The following is a 19916-nucleotide window of genomic DNA, read 5'->3' on the forward strand; positions in this document are numbered from 1 at the left end:
TTGAGAACGTAATACACACTAATAGAAAAAAATCGCAACACGAAGGAGTTGTGCGACATAAATGAAAGTTGGTAGGCGTGTTTCTCCATGTCTATGAAAATTTCGCGTCAGTCACATAGGAGTGGCGTTAGTAGTACCACTATGAGGATGCCAATCAGGTTTGCTTTAAATCCATGCCGTAACTGTCGCGAGGCTTAGCTACCTATGAGATTGGACGTAGTGAATTCGTGGTAGTCAAGAATGCCTTCAAGGCGACAAAGATGCCACTATGAACACCTCACTAAGTTGAACGAAGTCGTGTAATAGGGCTACGAGAAGCTGCATTTTCTTTCTGCCACACTGCATAAAGTCTTGCCAGAAATATAGCCACTTTACATGTTTGGTGGCAGCGGTGGTCATGAGAATGTACGGTTCGAGATGATCGGGTTCCTGACGGCCGCTTGGCACTACCGAGAGGACAGACCATCGTGTTCGGCGTATGCCTCTGGCGCATTGTACTGTATCTGCAGCAGGAATTTGAACAGCAGCTGACACCACAGTGATACAACGAACTGTTACAAATCGGTTACTTCAAGTACGACTCCGAGCCAGACCCCCCCGTCCACTCATCTCAAACCTCCGTCATTAACGACTCCAGTGGTGTCAAGCGAGAACTCACTGGAGGGCAGGGTGGTGTTTGGGCTCAAAATGGCCATCTGGCGGCAGTCTGAAGCTGGACAGTGATGCTGTCCAGTCTGGTCTGCCCCCTGTGTGAAATGTTGGAACTCTAAGGGCAGCCTGGCCACCACTGTGCGGGCCGAGTTTCCGCCGACAGGTAAACATTCGTTTGTCACACTGCTGCCCCAGCTGCAGTGCTGGGAGCTATACAGACTGGTTCGAGACTCTGGCTACCGCTCGTAGGCACCTCATTAATGATTTAGCATAGTACTCGCAGTTGGCGGGATATTGTGCAGTGTACTGAGACGCAGTAAAGTGGTTTTAATATCCAACCTTGTTACGTCTTCTTATTTGTGCGACGGTGGAAACGATGGAGATATCATAATCTCTCGGATCTCTACATCATCAACAAATGTACGTGGGAACCAGAGGCGAGTACAGTTGGATATCTGTTGTGTTTTGTGATGAAAGCCGGTTCTGCCTCGGTGTCAGTGTTGGTTAGAAGGATGCCAGTTAAAGACCTACGACCAACAAATCTGCGTGCTAGACGCACAAGATCTACCCATGGAGCTATGGTGTGGTGTGTGGTTTCGTTTGAGAGCACTGCTATTTTCAACAGGATAACACTTGCCTACATACCACTGTTGTCTCCCAACATGCTCTACAGAGTGTCGATATGATTTCTTGGCCTGCTCAATCAGCAGGTCTGTCTTCAGTCAAGCACATATGGGGCATCATAGAACTACTCCAACGTCATCCGCAAACACCATAAACCGTCCCTGTCTTGACCGACTAAGTGCAACAGTCATGGATCTCCATCACACCAAAAGACATCCGGCAATTGTGCAACTCAATGCCTGCACGTTTGCATGTCTGTATTCAACATTGTCGCAGTTACACCGGTTATTTATGTACCGTCATTTCACATTTGCAATGGCTTACCTCGCGCTTACATTAACTTGCAAAATTTCGTTGCTCTACATGAATTGCCCGCATCTCGTGGTCGTGCGGTAGCGTTCTCGCTTCCCACGCCCGGGTTCCCGGGTTCGATTCCCGGCGGGGTCAGGGATTTTCTCTGCCTCGTGATGGCTGGGTGTTGGGTGCTGTCCTTAGGTTAGTTAGGTTTAAGTACTTCTAAGTTCTAGGGGACTGATGACCATAGCTGTTAAGTCCCATAGTGCTCAGAGCCATTTGAACCATGAATTATTTTTCTTGCGATTTATTTCCGTCAGCGTATTTTAAAGAATAAGGTAAGTAAAGAAATGAGACAGATTTCCTACTTTTTGTCTAAAACATTTTCAACTTGATTTTTAGATTACAATAATGTACTTTTAAAATAAAAACAGGAAAATCAGGTCTACGTATACATTGAAGTTTCAATTCAAACTATAAATAACACGCACACATCAAATAACTATGTTTTCTTTTGGTGAGACTACTTTCTTTAAAACAATGTCCGCTTTGAAACGTCCTGGCAGATTAAAACTGTGTGCCCGACCGAGACTCGAACTCGGGATCTTTGCCTCTCGCGGGCAAGTGCTCTACCATCTGAGCTACCGAAGCACGACTCAGGCCCGGTACTCACAGCTTTACTTCTGCCAGTACCTCGTCTCCTAACTTCCAATATCCGCTTTCTTCAGTTCGTCTCGGGAGATCTCCACTAACTCGTACAATGAAAGTACTGACAATCTCACGAAACTGGAAAATTTAACACTGTCATTTTTTAAATTGGTGTCGAGCGCGTGAAATAGTCCGGTTACATCACTATCAAAAACGAAGGAAAGTAGCCAGAACTTTTTTCCTGCATTTTCTTTTTATTTCGAAGTCGCACGCAAAGTTACTAGCTCTTGTACTGAACACAGCCTGAAGGGATTCCTCTTGCCACTCTGTTGACATCTTGTACTGCACAGCCGAGCGCTGCCAAACAGACGTGCCGTAGCATCCCACTACTGTAGGGCCCTATCAGTGTGAAGCAGAGTTCCCACACAAAAATATGGAGGCAGTTACCATGACCTACTCTACGTATAGCAACATCTACATGTACATCCATAATCCGCAAGCCACCTGACGGTGTGTGCTGGAGGGTATCTTAAGTATCTCTATTGGTTCTCCCTTCTATTCCAGTCTCGTATTCTTCGTGGAAAGAAAGATTGTCGGTATGCCTGTGTGTGGTCTTATTTTATCCTCATGGTCTCTTCGCGAGATAAACGTAGGAGGGAGCAATATACTGCTTGACTCTTCGGTGAAGGTATGTTCTCGAAACTTCAACAAAAGCCCGTACCGAGCTACTGAGCGTCTCTCTTGCAGAGTCTTCCACTGGAGTTTATCTATCATCTCCGTGACGAAATGGTTCAAATGGCTCTGAGCACTATGGGACTCAACATCTTAGGTCATAAGTCCCCTAGAACTTAGAACTACTTAAACCTAACTAACCTAAGGACATCACACACACCCATGCCCGAGGCAGGATTCGAACCTGCGACCGTAGCAGTCCCGCGGTCCCGGACTGCAGCGCCAGAACCGCACGGCCACTGCGGCCGGCTCTCCGTGACGCTTTCGCGATTACTAAATGATCCTGTAACGAAGCGCGCTGCTCTCCGTTGGATTTTCTCTATCTCTTCTATCAACCCTGTCTGGTACGGATCCCACACCGGTGAGCAGTATTCATGCAGTGGGCGAACAAGTGTACTGTAACCTACTTCCTTTGTTTTCGGACTGCATTTCCTTAGGATTCTTCCAATGAATCTGTCTGGCATCTGCTTTACCGACGATTAATTTTATATGGTCACTCCATTTTAAATCACTCCTAATGCCTACTCCCAAATAATTTATGGAATTAACTGCTTCCAGTTGCTGACCTGGTACATTGTAGCTAAATGATAAAGTATCTTTCTTTCTATGTATTCGCAGCACATTACACTTGTCTACATTGAGATTCAATTGCCATTCCGTACACCATGCATCAATTCATTGTATTTTCTCCTGCATTTCAGTACAGTTTTCCGTTGTTACAACCTTCTGATATACTACAGCATTATCCGCGAAAAGCCTCAGTGAACTTCCGATGTTATCCACAAGGTGATTTATATATATTGTGAATAGCAACGGTCCTACGACACTCCCCTGCGGCACACCTGAAATCACTCTTACTTCGGAAGACTTCTCTCCACTGAGAATGACATGCTGCGTTCTGTCAGCTAGGAACTCTTCAATCCAATCACACTATTGGTCTGATAGTCCATATGCTCTTACTTAGTTCATTAAACGACTGTGGGGAACTGCATCAAACGCCTTGCGGAAGTCAAGAAACACGGCATCTACCTGGGAACCCGTGTCTATGGACCTCTGAGTCTCGTGGACGAATAGCGCGAGCTGGGTTTCACACGATCGTCTTTTTAGAAACCCGTGCTGATTCCTACGGAGTAGATTTCTAGTCTCCAGGAAAGTCACTATACTCGAACATAATACGTGTTACAAAATTCTACAAATGATCGGCGTTAGAGATATAAGTTTATAGTTCTGCACATTTTTTCGACGTCCTTTCTTGAAAACGGGGATAACCTGTGCCCTTTTCCAACCTTTTGGAACACTACGCTCTTCTAGAGACCTACGGTACACCGCTGCAAGAAGAGGGGCAAGTGCCATAAGCGCTCTGTCATAGTGTATCTCTAAATATGTCAAAATAAGTGCTATGTCGAAACCAGCATCGTTCATTTAGGTAGTCCATGTAGCTCTGTTTTTAACGGTTCACATACACTGATGAGCCAAACCATTATGACCACTGCCCACTGAGGGACTTTATGCTCTCCGGTGGCGCTAGGGCACGTGACGCTGTAAGAGAAGTGTAGGAGCGGAGCAGAGACAAATGGGGAATCATTCTAGCTACGATAAGCGTCGCTAATGTGGATATCCCCCGATTTAAGCGACTTTGACAAAAGCCAGATTCTCGTGGCCCAGTGCCTAGGAACTTGCATCTCGCAAACGGCGAAACTGGTCGACTTTTGGCGTGCTACTGTCGTGAGCATGTGTTGAAAGTGGTTGAAGAATGCCGAAACCATGAGTAGACGAAAAGGTGGACGTCCATACCTCACCCAGGACATAGGCGTGCCTGGTCTCTAAAGCAGGATAGACGGCGATCTGTGGCAGATCTGACGACAGAGTACAGTACTGGCGCAGGCAAAATATTTTGGAGCACACCGTTTAGCGCACAGGGGATGTTCCCCAGCAGATGACCTCTACGTGTTCACATGTTGACCCAAAAACATCGTCGATTATAATTACAGTGGTCACGGGAATATCGAGATTGGACCTCTGATCAATGAAATAGTGTTGTCTGGTCTGATGAATCCCGTTTATTGGTAAACCAGGTCAATTTTCGTGTCCGATACTCCGTCATCCAGACAAACGGCTGCTCGAAACATGCAGCGCGCCACGGATTCAGTCCGGTGGGAGCAGTGTTATCTTATGGACGACCTTCACCTGGGCTTCCATAGGACCTGTGGTAGTATTCGAAGGCACCATGACAGCTATGGACTATGTGAACGTTATTAGGGGCCACTTGCAACCCCTCATGCTTGATGTCTTCCCCAACAGCGATGGCATCTTCCGGCAGGATAACTGTCCGCGTCACAAGGCCACAATCTTCCTGCAATTGTTTGAAGATCATGAGGGTGAACTGACGTTGATGTCTTGACCATCAAATTCGGCTTATCTGAATCTGTTGAAACCCAACTGGAACGCTATCGGGCGCCAGCTCCGCACCCACAAACCAACTGCCCGTAAGTTACGAGAATGGTCTGACCTGTGCGTAGGTATCTGCTACCACAAACCTCTCGAAACCTATCATGTACTTGTCGAATCCATGCCACGCAGAATCACTACTGAATAGCGTTCCAAAGGTGCGCCAACACGATTTTAAGTAGATCATAACGTTTTGCCTCATCAGTGTAGATATCTGGCCTTTTTTTCTCGATGTAGAACTCTGAAATATGAGAGAATGTTTTTACCACTTTCTGTTTAATTAAAAAAGTGTGCACTTTTTGTCTTGTGAAAAATTATCTGCCCTTTTGGCCGATTTATTCTTTATCGGAGCTTCCACACTTGTGTTTGTACTGTCCCGAGATCAATAACTTTTTTCCGGTCGCCCCATATTATACACTGAAGACCCAAAGAATTTGGTCTCTCTCTCTCTCTCTCTCTCTCTCTCTCTCTATTCGTTTAGTCGGTTCCGACTCTTCGTGACCCCACGAACCAAATCACGCCACTTTTTCCTGTCTTGCACTTTCTCCCGTAGACCTTCCAGGTTGGAACACATTGCTTCTGTGATGCCATCGATCCATCTCATCCTCTGACGTCCTCTTCTTCCAGTTCCTTCAATCTTCCCCAGCATTAATGTTTTTTTCCAGCGAGGCATGCCTTCGCATTGTGTGTCCAAAGTAGGTCAGCTTTTGTTTTAACATTAGACCTTCCAGGGAGAAATCTGGTTTAATTTGCTCCAATATTGATCTGTTGGTTCTCTTTGCTGTCCATGGAACTCTAAGAAGTTTCCTCCAACACCACAATTCGAAGGAATCAATTCTTCGCCGTTCAGCCTTTCTAGTGGTCCAGGTCTCACATCCACACATCACAACTGGAAAGACCATAGCCCTCACAATACGGATCTTTGTTGCTAGTGTCATATCTCTGGACCTTATAACCTTGTCAAGGTTTGACATCGCCTGTCTACCGAGCAACAGGCGTCTCCGGATTTCATGGCTGCAGTCGCCATCAGCAGAGATCTGGGAACCGAGATAACTGAATGTGGTCACTACCTCCATGGTTTCTCCTGCTATATCCCACGAATTGGTAGGTGTAGTGGTACACCTACCTAATATCGTGTAGTGCTCCCACGAGTACGCAGAAGTGCCACAATACGACGTGGCATTGACTCGAGTAATGTGTGAAGTGGTGCTTCAGGGAACTGACACCATGAGTCCTGCAGGGCTGTCCATAAATCCGTAAGGGTACGAGAGGGTGGAGATATCTTCTGAACAGCACGTTGCAAGGCATCCTAGATATGCTCAACAATGTTCATGTCTGGGGAGTTTCGTGGCCAGCGGAAGTGTTTAAACTCAGTAGAGTGTCCCTAGGGCCACTCTATAGCAATTCTGAACGTGTGGGGTGGCGCATTGTCCTGCTGGAATTGCCCAAGTCCGTCGGAATGCACAATGGACATGAATGGATGCAGGTGATCAGACAGGATGCTTACTTACGTGTCAACTGTCAGAGTAGTATCTAGACGTAACAGGGGGTCCATTATCTTTCCAAGTGCACATGCCCCACACCCTTACAGAGCTTCCATCAGCTTCAACAGCCCTGCTAACATGCAGGGTCCATGGATTCATAAGGTTGTTTCCATAAACGTACATGCCCATCCGCTCGATACAATTTGAAACTAGATTCATCTGACCAGTCAACATCTTCCCAGTAATCGATAGTCCAATGTCGGTGTTGACGGGCCCAGGCGAGGCGTAAAGCTTTGTATCATGCAGTCATCAAGAGTACACGTGGGCCTTCGGCTCCGAAAGCCCATATCGATGATGTTTCGTTGAATGGTTCTAACGCTGACACTTGTTGATGGCCCAACATTGAATTCTGCAGCAATCTGCGGAAGGGGTGCACCGCTCTCACATTGAACGATTCTCTTCAGTCGTCGTAGGTTGCAGGATCTTTCCCCGGCCGCAGAGATGTCCGAGATTTGATGTTTTACCCGATTCCTCATACTCTCGGTAAGGTCGTAAGGGAAAATTCCCACTTGATCGCTACCTCGGAGGTGGTGTGTCCCATAGCTTGTGCGCCGACTATAACATCTTTTCAATCTCACTTAAATCTCGATAATCTGCCATTGTAGCAGCAGTAACCGATCTAACAACAGGGCCAGACACTTGTTGTCTTATTTAGTCTTTGCCGATCGCAGCGCAGTATTTCTCCTGTTTACATGTCTCTGTATCTAAATACGCAAGCGTATACCAGTTTACAAAATTGTTAAGGCTTTCATGGCCACTTGTTGACAAACTGCCTATTGGCTTCTGTATCGGGTTCTTCGGCCGACGTTCATCTAATGATTTTTCTGACGTTTCGCCAGCACGAGTGGCTGGCATTGTCAAAGCTTCACCCTCCATTGGCGATGGAGGGTGAAGCTTTGACAATGCCAGCCACTCGTGCTGGCGAAACGTCAGAAAAATCATTAGATGAACGTCGGCCGAAGAACCCGATACAGAAGCCAATAGGCAGTTTGTATACCAGTTTCTTTGGCGTTTCAGTGTATTATGCTTTTATTTCCTTTCTAGTGTGTTCATGACTCGGAAACCCATTTTTACGACCCCACTGTGCCATTTTATGTGATATTCGCCCGTTGTAGGCCAATTTAGGATACTTTGCTTCCTCACCGTTGCTATTATTACAGGTATTGTTATTCGCGAAATTCACAGAATTTTCCTCGTGAACGCATTTTTCGTTTTCTTGTGTAGTCTCTCAATTGTATTAGCGTGATAGTTATTATTAATCGCTACTTATTTCACAACTGCTAGTTCTGTGTTGCTTTCCTATTTGAGAACAGCCAGACATAATGCTTTGCGTAGGGAAGGTGGCAGGAGCAGCCCAGCATGTTCACAACTATTTTAAATAGAGCTCACCTTGGTACAGCGGGCCTTATTGCAGAGGAAGTAGCCGTTGAGCTTGGCATTGTCGCGCTCGCTATCGATGACAAGGCCGTCCGCCTTGTAGGTACACTCGTGCATCTTCGACATGCCGTCACAATGGCCGTTTTTACACGAGTAGAAGCCGGTCAGCGCTCCACACTCCGACCCGTTGTTACAGTTGAATTTTGGAAGTGACGAGGGGTTAACCTGCAAACGGGAGGAAAACATGCCATGTATTCCAACTAACAATGTCTCTTGTCAGAAGAGAAGGCTGGCGAACAGCTGTAGGCCAGGTTCACTACTGCAAGCTTAAGAAGACATTCGTAAAAGATAGACATACATATATTATGTAATATATTCAAAAGTGATGACAAGGGAACTTCATCACACTCCACAGTACGCATATCTGGCTGCCGTCCACTACGTGGAATTTCGTTTTGTTTTTTTGTAGATGCAAACCGTACATCCTACATATTAATGGTATAATACACTGAGGTGAGAAAAGTTGTGAGATACCTCCTATGCAAAATCGCTAAGTGGGTCTAAGCGTTCCATCCAGTCACCTGCAGACCAGTCTCATATGGCAGCTGAGGGCAGCAAAATGAAAGCCGACGTTTTAAATTTAACGTTTAAGAAATCGTTCCCGCAGGAGAATCATACAAACCTACAGTCGTTTGGTCGTCGAACAGACTCCTGAACGGACGACATAGTTATGAATATCCCTGGCGTACAGAAATAACTGAAGGAGTTGAAAAAAAGCAAGTCATCAGGTCAGGATGGTATCCCAATTCGGTTTTTCAACGAGCACTTAACTGTATTGGCCCCATACTTAGCTTGCTTTTACAGCGAATCTCTCACCCAGCGACTGGGAACAAACACAGGTGAGTCCCGTGTATAAGAAGGGCGGAAGATCGGAACCCCCAAAAATTACAGACCAATATCCCTGACCCCGGTCTGCTGCAGAAGCCTTGAACGTATACTCAGTTGGAATGGAATAAATTTCCTTGAGACCTAGATGATTATGTCTACGAATCAGCATGGTTTTAGAAAGCATCGCTCGTACGATACTGATATACTGCAAACTATGGATGAAGGGCGACAGGCGATTTCCATATTTCTAGATTTCCGGAAAGCATTTGACACAGTGCCCGACTGCAGACTGAAAACGAGGGTACGAGCGTATGGAATAGATTCCCAGACATGTGAGCGGCTTGAAGACTTTTTAAGTTGGTTCAAATGGCTCTGAGCACTATGGGACTTAACTGCTGAGGTCATCAGTCCCCTAGAACTTAGAACTACTTAAACCTAACTAACCTAAGGACATCACACACATCCATGTCCGAAGCAGGATTCGAACCTGCAACCGTAGCGGTCGCGTGGTTCCAGACTGTAGTGCCTGGAGCCGCTCGGCCACGCCGGCCGGAACTTCTTAAGTAATAGAATCCAGTATGTTCCCTCGAAGGCGAATGTTCATCAGAGGCAAGGGCATTGGCAGGAGTGCTCCAGGAATGTGTGATAGGATCCCTAATAATCTATATATACATAAATGATTTGGCAGACAGGGTGGGCAGCGATTTGCGGCTGTTTGCTGATGATGCTGTGGTGATCGGTAAGGTGTTGTCGTTGAGTGACTGTAGGAGGATACAAGATGAATTAGACAAATTTTCTAGTCTGTGTGATGAATGGCAGATAGCTCAAAATGTAGAAAAATGTAAGTTAATGCAGATGAGTGGGAAAAACAAACCTGCACTGTTGGGTTACAGCATTAGTAGTGTCCTGCTTGACACAGATGCGTTGTTTAAATATCTGAGAGTAACGTTGGAAAGCGATATGAAATGGAACGAGCATATGAGGATTGTTGTAAGAAAGGCAAATGGACGACTTCAGTTTATTGGCCGAATTGTAGGATGACATGCAGGTAATTCAGAAGCCAGCTGCTAGATTTGTTACCGGTAGGTTCGAATAAATGCAAGTGTTACGGAGAAGCTTCGGGAACTCAAGTGGGAATATCTGGAGGGTAGGTGACACTTTTTCGGGGAACACTGTTTAGAAAATTTAGAGAACCCGTATCTGAAGCTGACTGGAAAACGAATCTGTTACCTCCAACATACACTGCGCGTGAGGACCACGAAGATAAAATACGAGAAGTTAAGACTCATACGGAGGTGTATAGATAGTGGTTTTTTCCTCGTTCTATTTGCGAGTGGAACAGGAAAGAAATGACTAGTAGTGATACGGGGTACCCCCGCCACGCACCGTAAGGTGCATTGTGGTCTATCGATGTTGATGTAGATGTAGAATATCGTGCTGATTGTTGTTGTTGTGGTCTTCTGTCCAGAGACTGGTTTGATGCAGCTCTCCATGCTACTCTATCCTGTGCAAGCCTCTTCATCTCCGAATAACTACTGGAACGTACATCCTTCTGAATCTGCTTAGTGGATTCATCCTTGGTTTTCCCCTACGACTTTTACCCTCCACGGCTCCTTCTAATACAAAATTGGTGATCCCTTGAGGCCTCAGTTCCTACCAACCGATCCCTTCTTTTAGTCACGTTGTGCCACAAATTCCTCTACTCTCCAATTCTATTCAGTGCTTCCCTATTAGTTGAGTGATCTAACCATCAAATCTTCAGCATTCATCTGTAGCACCACATTTCTAAAGCTGCTATTCTCTTCTTGTCTGAATTATTTATAATCCATGTTTAACTTCCGTACATGGCTGCTCTCCGTACAAATACTTTCAGAAAAGACTTCGTAACACTTAAATCTGTGCTCTATGTTAATAAATTTCTATTCTTCAGAAACGCTTTCCTTGTCATGGCCAGTCTACATTTTATGTCCTCTCTACTTCAGCCATCATCAGTCATTTTGCTTCCTAAACAGCAAAACTCATCTATTACTTCTAGTGCCTCATTTCCTTATCTAATTCCCTCAGCATCGCACTATTTAATTCGACTACATTCCATTATCCTCGTCTTGCTTTTGTTGATGTTCACCTTACACCCTCATTGCAAGACAGTGTCCATTCCGTTCATCTGCTCTTCCAGGCCATTTGCTGTCTCTCACAGGTATACCTCCTAATATCGTATCGGACCTCGTTTTGCCCGGCGCAGTGCGGCAACTGGACTTGGCATGGACACAACAATTCGCTGGAAGTCCCCTGCAGACATACTGAGACATGCTGACTCTATAGATGTCCATAATGTCGGAAGTACTGTCGGTCCAGAATTTTGTGCACAAACCGATATCTCGATAACGTCCCATAAATTTTCGATGGAGTACACATCGGGCGATCTGGGTGATTAAATTATTCGCTCGAAAGTTCCAGAATGTTCTTCAAGCCAATCGCGAACAATTCTGGCCCGGTAACATGGTGCATTGCCATTTATAAAAATTCCATCGTCGGTTGGGATCATGAAGCCGGTGAATGGCTGAAAATGGTCTCCAAGTAGTCAAACATAACCAAGGACCCAGTCCATTCCATGTAAACCCATGCCACTCCATTATGGAGTCACCACTAGCTTACACAGTGCTTTGTTGAGAACTTCGATCCATGGCTTCGTGGGATCTGCACCACACTCGAACCCAACCATCAGCTGTTACCAACTGAAACCGGAACTCATCCAACCAGGCCACGGTTTTACAGTCGTCTAGGCCATCCGATATGGTCACGAGCCCAGGAGAGGCGCTGCAGGCGAGTTGGTCGCCTGCTCCCATAGCCCATTAACGCAATATTTCTCCGCACTGTCCTAATGGATTCGTTCGTCGAACGTGCCGCATCGATTTATGCAGTTATTTCATGCACTGTTGCTTGTCTATTGGCCGTGACAGCCCTGTGCAAACGCCGTTGCCCTCTGTCTTTAGGTGAAGGCCGTCGGCTACTGCGTTGTCCGTTGTGAGAGGTATTGCCTGAAATTTGGTATTATCGGCATATTCTGGACACTGGATCTCCAACTATAGAATTCAGTAACGACATTCGAAATGAAATTCCTCATGCGTCTAGCTCCAACTACCATTCCACGTTCAAAGTGTAATTCCCATCGTGCGGCCATAATCACGCCGCAAACCTTTTCACAGGAATCGCCTGAGTACAAATGACAAGGCTGCCAATGCACTGCCCTTTTATACCTTGTATACGCGATGCTACCGCCATCTGTATATGTGGTTAACGCTATCCCATTACCTTTGTCACCTCAGTGCAAATGTCTGTAGCAGAATGTCAGCAGCTCGTGGCTTGAGAAATGGGTGTGTGTGTGTGTGTTGTCCTCATCATCATTTCATCATCACCGGCGCGCAAGACACTGAAGTGGAGCCAAATAAAAAGACTTGCACCAATCGGTCCAACTCCCCTGGAGGGGACTCTCGGACAAAAATGCTATAGGCACATTTGATTTCTGTAGAAACAAGAAAGTTCATCTGAACAGAGGTACGCACGAAAGAACACAAGATTAGAGCCTACTGGAGCTGAAAAACGAGCGAGAGATGAAGCACGTCTGCATTGGAGCATAATATGATAACCACATACAGTCAGACTAAGAAACTTTGTTTACTGTACTACAATTAGTAGGGAATATGCTTATATTGTTCAAAATGGTTCAAATGGCTCTGAGCACTATGGGACTTAACAGCTATGGTCATCAGTCCCCTAGAACTTAGAACTACTTAATCCTAATTAACCTAAGGACATCACACAACACCCAGTCCTCACGAGGCAGAGAAAATCCCTGACCCCGCCGGGAATCGAACCCGGGAACCCGGGCGCGGGAAGCGAGAACGCTACCGCAAGATCACGAGCTGCGGACGCTTATATTGTGAGTCAGGTTTTGTTACTACTGCGCTTATTGGAGTGCCATCTGACCATCTAAACACACCGCAGGAAAAAAAATTAGTACACCAGGAAAGACGAAGTCGATTGTGATCCGATGACGACATATGCCATCGGGGGATAGTTGACGTACTGATAATGGTTTCAACGTCGTCCGCCAACAGATAGCGTTGTAGCATAGCTACGAGGGAGCCATCTGTGTGTAGCCTGTAATATTGAATGCTCATAGCCAGAAGGCTCAGTGTGGTGCAAACGTGTGAACCAAGCAGACAACCATGTCACAGAGACACGCTTGTGCTTCCTACACCCAACGGAGCGAGTTTGAAAGGGGTCAAATTGTGGTGTTCCTAGTAGCGGAAGGGTTCTTTCGGAGAATTGCCACTCAAGTTGGACGTACTGCGTAAGTTGTGCGACGATGCTGGTATCAGTGGTCATGTGAACATTCACAGTAACTCGGTTGCAACTTTCCCCCAACATGATTATCCCCGCATGGAACGGTTGGGCTCTGCTACTGACTTTTTTCGTCTTTGACAGTTTCCTCGCGCCTCTACGTTCAGGCTGTCAGCAGATCATTTGTCACAACGAGCAACCGCTGATAGCGCAGAGGGAACAGGCTCTTGTCAGCGCCCTCTACAACTTTGTTCGTTGAGATTCTTTGCTGCATTACAGCATTAGATATAGCAATCGTGAATGTAAAGCATTGTAGAAACAGTACGAAATGGAATTAACCACATAGGGGCTTCAGAAAGTGAGTTACAAATGTCGTCCACGTTAAGACTACTGCGCAACAAGAGTGTCGCATTGTCAATAGGGTAGGCAAAACATCAAAGCTGTACGTAGATTCATTGTATTGCATCCAGCAGCAGTAAAACGGATCCAACAATATGACGAGGGCCATATAGACGTGGGTGATGCCGATGTGCAAGTTCACATCTTGCAGCATGTTATTTCCATATTTTCGGCAAGCTAAAAGAGCATCTGCGGGGTAAGAGATTTTCCGACAGTGAGTACGTTAACATGGAGGTTCTCGAATGGCTAAGGGACAAAGGAAGAGATATTCTATAATCGAGGAACTGAACAAGAGGTAGAACCTTTCGATCGTTGTTTACAGAGACTCGGTGCCATTGTTGAAAAATAGTGCATTTATCTGTGTCACTTTTAAATGTAGTGCAGCATTCAGTAAAACTGACATGGCCTGGCATAATAACGTGTAACTTACATTTTGAATTCTCGTCGTAGGAACGGAGCTACCGGACGCCATGGACGAACACCATTTTACACCCGGCGTACGGCAGCGAATAAGGTGCTCACAAATTCCACGACATCCACTATTCATACGACTTATGCTGCAGCTGTCTACGTTTCAAAAAATGGTTCAAATGGCTCTGAACACTATGGGACTTAACATCTGAGGTCATCAGTCCCCTAAAACTTAGAACTTCTTAAAACTAACTAACCTAAGGACATCACACACATCCATGCCCGAGGCAGGATTCAAACCTGCGACCGCAGCGGTCGCGCGGTTCCAGACTGAAGCGCCTAGCACCGCTCGGCCACACCGGCCGTCTCTTCTCTTTCGGTCTCTTTCTAAATAACTGTTCGTGAAGTTCATTATTCAAAACTAATTTATCCTGTGAATAGTATTACGTCAGTGCATTCCACCACTGAAACAATGACGTTGCTATCTGCTATCGCAGTGAACGTTCCCCACTCAGATACGTGTCCGTCTCCATCTACACTCCTGGAAATTGAAATAAGAACACCGTGAATTCATTGTCCCAGGAAGGGGAAACTTTATTGACACATTCCTGGGGTCAGATACATCACATGGTCACACTGACAGAACCACAGGCACATAGACACAGGCAACAGAGCATGCACAATGTCGGCACTAGTACAGTGTATATCCACCTTTCGCAGCAATGCAGGCTGCTATTCTCCCATGGAGACGATCGTGGAGATGCTGGATGTAGTCCTGTGGAACGGCTTGCCATGCCATTTCCACCTGGAGCCTCAGTTGGACCAGCGTTCGTGCTGGACGTGCAGACCGCGTGAGACGACGCTTCATACAGTCCCAAACATGCTCAATGGGGGACAGATCCGGAGATCTTGCTGGCCAGGGTAGTTGACTTACACCTTCTAGAGCACGTTGGGTGGTACGGGATACATGCGGACGTGCATTGTCCTGTTGGAACAGCAAGTTCCCTTGCCGGTCTAGGAATGGTAGAACGATGGGTTCGATGACGGTTTGGATGTACCGTGCACTATTCAGTGTCCCCTCGACGATCACCAGTGGTGTACGGCCAGTGTAGGAGATCGCTCCCCACACCATGATGCCGGGTGTTGGCCCTGTGTGCCTCGGTCGTATGCAGTCCTGATTGTGGCGCTCACCTGCACGGCGCCAAACACGCATACGACCATCATTGGCACCAAGGCAGAAGCGACTCTCATCGCTGAAGACGACACGTCTCCATTCGTCCCTCCATTCACGCCTGTCGCGACACCACTGGAGGCGGGCTGCACGATGTTGGGGCGTGAGCGGAAGACGGCCTAACGGTGTGCGGGACCGTAGTCCAGCTTCATGGAGACGGTTGCGAATGGTCCTCGCCGATACCCCAGGAGCAACAGTGTCCCTAATTTGCTGGGAAGTGGCGGTGCGGTCCCCTACGGCACTGCGTAGGATCCTACGGTCTTGGCGTGCATCCGTGCGTCGCTGCGGTCCGGTCCCAGGTCGACGGGCACGTGCACCTTCCGCCGACCACTGGCGACAACATCGATGTACTGTGGAGACCTCACGCCCCACGTGTTGAGCAATTCGGCGGTACGTCCACCCGGCCTCCCGCATGCCCACTATACGCCCTCGCTCAAAGTCCGTCAACTGCACATACGGTTCACGTCCACGCTGTCGCGGCATGCTACCAGTGTTAAAGACTGCGATGGAGCTCCGTATGCCACGGCAAACTGGCTGACACTGACGGCGGCGGTGCACAAATGCTGCGCAGCTAGCGCCATTCGACGGCCAACACCGCGGTTCCTGGTGTGTCCGCTGTGCCGTGCGTGTGATCATTGCTTGTACAGCCCTCTCGCAGTGTCCGGAGCAAGTATGGTGGTTCTGACACACCGGTATCAATGTGTTCTTTTTTCCATTTCCAGGAGTGTAGCTAGAACCATTCCCTCAAACAATTAACAGTTTAGTGTTCCCATCGCAGCTCGGCCAAGCCACCTTTTTCATCTCAAATGCATTGTACTGCTCAATGTATCGCGGCCGACAGGATAAACGTTTATAAGACCAACAGTAATAGTTTATCTAACTTAATTAACTGCTTAATTACAAACTAAATTTTGTCCAGCAGAAAATGTAACGTATTGCCAATGTCACAAATAGGTCATGTTCAAATGTGTGTGAAATCTTATGGGAATTAACTGCTAAGGTCATCAGTCCCTAAACTTGCACACTACCTAACCTAAATTTTCCTAAGGACAAACACACACACCCATGCCCGAGGGAGAACTCGAACCTCCGCCGGGACCAGCCGCTCAGTCCATGACTGCAGCGCCTAAGACCGCTCGGCTAATCCCGCGCAAACAGGTCATGTAAGAGAAATTTACTGCACTACATTAAATACAATATTAACAAGAAATAAAATTACTTGCGTCTGCAGAAGACATGTATTCGTAAATTGCGAATATGATTAGACATCAGCTGTACAATTTATTAGTTATTTATTATTGTGCCGGACCGTAACTCGAAACCGGATTTCTCGCTAAACACGAGCGGTTGCCCTAACCATTCTGATTATCCATGCACACGTCGCCGGTTGACCCCAACAACCACATTTCACCGTGGACTGTAACCGCTCGCTTTCTCTGATTCCCGCGCAGGGAGAGATTTCATCATTATTGTTGCGGGCCTGTCTATCCAAGTAATAAAGTTTTGCAGTGGCTTTATATTACTATGCAATGTCGTTTAGATATACGAGGGCTGTTCAGAAAGTAAGCTCCGATTGATCGCGAAATGGGAACCACAGTGAAAATTAGAAATGTTTTATTTTTAACAGTTAGCTACACCATCCAGCTACTTCTCTACGTAGTTGCCGTTCTGACTAAGACATTTTTCGTAGCGTTGTACCAACTTTCCAATACCCTCATCATAAAAGACAGCCGCCAGTGCTTTCCGAAAATTCTCTACGCTGGCCTACAGCTCGTTTTCTGTGCCAAAATGTTGTATTCATAGCCAGCGGTTCATGTGAGCAGAAATGAAACGCAGGGGGAGTCAATTACGGGCTGTATTGTGGGTAGTCAAACATTTCCAATTGAAAACGATGCAGGAGCATCTTCATTGCCCCTTCAGAATGCGGCTGAGAATATTGCCTTGTAGAAGAAACTGCACGACAGTTATGTAATGTTGGCTGTATAGCTTCAGGCGAAATTTCTCACCAGGTCCTCGTACTTGGCGGGAGACACTATTCTCTAGACAACTTTACGCGATCACTGTGAGCTCAGAAATGAGAGGAGTGACGTGATGCTATCTAGGGTCATACTAGAGACACTGCCCAACACATCTGTGCAAAGCTTTATCGGATTATCATAGTCGTTTCCATTTCGCGATCAATCGGAGTTTACTTTCTGAACAGCCCTCGTACATTTACATCTACATACAGCTTTCTGAAGCCACCGTACGGTGCGTGGCGGAGTATACCCCGTATCACTACTTGTCATTTCCTTTCCTGTTCCAGTCGAAAACAGAGCGAGGCAAAAACGACTATCTATACGCCTCCGTATGAGCCTCAATTTCTCGTGCCTTATCTTCGTGGTCCTTACGTGAAATGTATGTTGGTGGCAGTTTAATAGTTCGTCAGTCAGTTCTCTAAATTTTAAAAATAGCGTTCTTCGAAAACAACGTCACGTTCGCTCCAGGGATTCCCACTGGAGCTCCCGAAGCATCTCCGTCACACTTACGTGTTGTTCAAAACTACCGGTAACAAATCTAACAGCCGGCCTTTGAATTGCTTCGATGCCTTCCTTTAATCCGACTTGGTGCGGATCCCAACCACTCGAGCAGTACTCAAGAACAGGCCACACTAGCGTCTTATATGCGGTCTCCTTTACAGATCAACCACACTTTCCCAAAATTCCCCAAAACGAAGTCGACCATTCGCCTTCACTACCACAATCCTCACATGCTCGTTCAATTTCATATCCCTTTGCAATGTTAAAAAATGGGTCAAATAGCTCTAGGCACTATGGGACTTAACATCGGAGGACATCAGTCCCCTAGACTAAGAACTACTTAAACCTAACGACATCACACACATCCATGCCTGAGGCAGGATTCGAACTTGCCCCCGTAGCAGCCGCGTGGTTCCGGACTGAAGCGCCTAGAACCGCTCGGTTACCGCGGCCGGCTGCAATGCTAAGCCCAGATAATTAAACGAAGTGACTGTGTCGAGAGCAAAAATGGTTCAAATGGCTCTGAGCACTACGCGACTTAACTTCTGAGGTCATCAGTCCCCTAGAACTTAGAACTACTTAAACCTAACTAACCTAAGGACATCACACATACCCATGCCCGGGGCAGGATTCGAACCTGCGACCGTAGAGATCGCGCGGTTCCAGACTGTAGCGCCTAGAACCGCTCGGCCACCGCGGCCGGTTTGTCGAGAGCAGGACACCACTATTGCTGTATCCGAACATTACGGGTTTGCTTTTCCTACCCATTCACATTAACTTTCATTTAGAGCTAGCTGCCATTCACCACACAGACTAGAAAATTTGTCTAAGTTGTATTGTATCCCTCTACAGTCAGTCAACGACGATCATCAGCAAACAGCTGCAAATTGCAACTCACCATGTCTGCCAAATAATTCATGTATATAGAGAGTAATAGCGATTCTACGACAGTTCCGTGGGGCAATCCTGACGATATCCATTGTCTCTGATGATCATTCGCCGTCGAGGACAGGATACTGCGTTCTATTACTTAAAAAGTCTTCGAGAAACTCACATATCTCGGAATTTATTCCGTATGCTCGCACCCTCATTTACAGTCTGCAGAGGGCACCGTGTCAAATGCTTTCCGGAAATCTAGAAATATGGAATCTGCCTGTTGCCCTTCATCCATAGATAGCAGTATATCAAGTGAGAAATGGGTAAGCTCAGCTTCGCGTAAGCGATGCTTTCTCATACGGTGCTAATTCGTGAACATAGCTTCTCGGCCTCAAGAAAATTTATACTTTTCGAAGGCAGAATATGTTTAAGGATTCTGCAGCAAACCGATGTCAGGGATATTGGTCTGTAATTTTGCGGGTCTCTTCTTTTACCCTTCTTATGTACCTCCGCTTTTCCCCAGCCACTTGAGTCTTTGCGCTGGGCGAGAAATTCGCGGTAAATGCAAGCTCCACGTCTGAAGAAGCAGACACTGCAGACGATCTATGGCTGCATTAAATAGAAGAGATGAATTCGAAAATTATGAATACGATTAGACATCAGCTGTACAATTGATAAGTGACACATAAAAATTTGTCCCATACCAGAACTCGAACCCGGATTTATCGTTTAACACTTAACTTCGGCTATCCGTGCACGTGTCCAGTACCGACCCAGACCTCTGTATGTCACTGTGTCCACGTCCTGCATTGATACACTGTATATGATTCCAGCACAGGGAGAGACATTATTATTGTCGCGATCTATCAAGTGGTATATAATACAGTTTTGCAGTGTCTGTATTTGATAGTGTATAGTACTATGCAATGT

At 46.5% G+C, this 19916-nt stretch overlaps 1 protein-coding gene across 1 annotated transcript in view; it reads right to left on the reverse strand.

Moving 5' to 3' along the window:
- Window positions 1–14421, reverse strand: part of LOC126184458 (uncharacterized) — a 195342-nt gene extending 180921 nt beyond the window's left edge. Inside the window, exons 1-2 of the mRNA XM_049926848.1 lie at window positions 14380–14421; window positions 8331–8543 (exon numbers count right to left, since the gene is read on the reverse strand). Of these exons, the coding sequence (XP_049782805.1) occupies window positions 8331–8543; window positions 14380–14421 (255 nt within the window). The remainder of the gene's footprint in view (window positions 1–8330; window positions 8544–14379) is intronic.
- Window positions 14422–19916: the final 5495 nt, after the last annotated feature.

The sequence above is a fragment of the Schistocerca cancellata genome, chromosome 4, assembly GCF_023864275.1.
Source record: "Schistocerca cancellata isolate TAMUIC-IGC-003103 chromosome 4, iqSchCanc2.1, whole genome shotgun sequence".
Classification (NCBI taxonomy): Eukaryota; Metazoa; Arthropoda; class Insecta; order Orthoptera; family Acrididae; genus Schistocerca; species Schistocerca cancellata.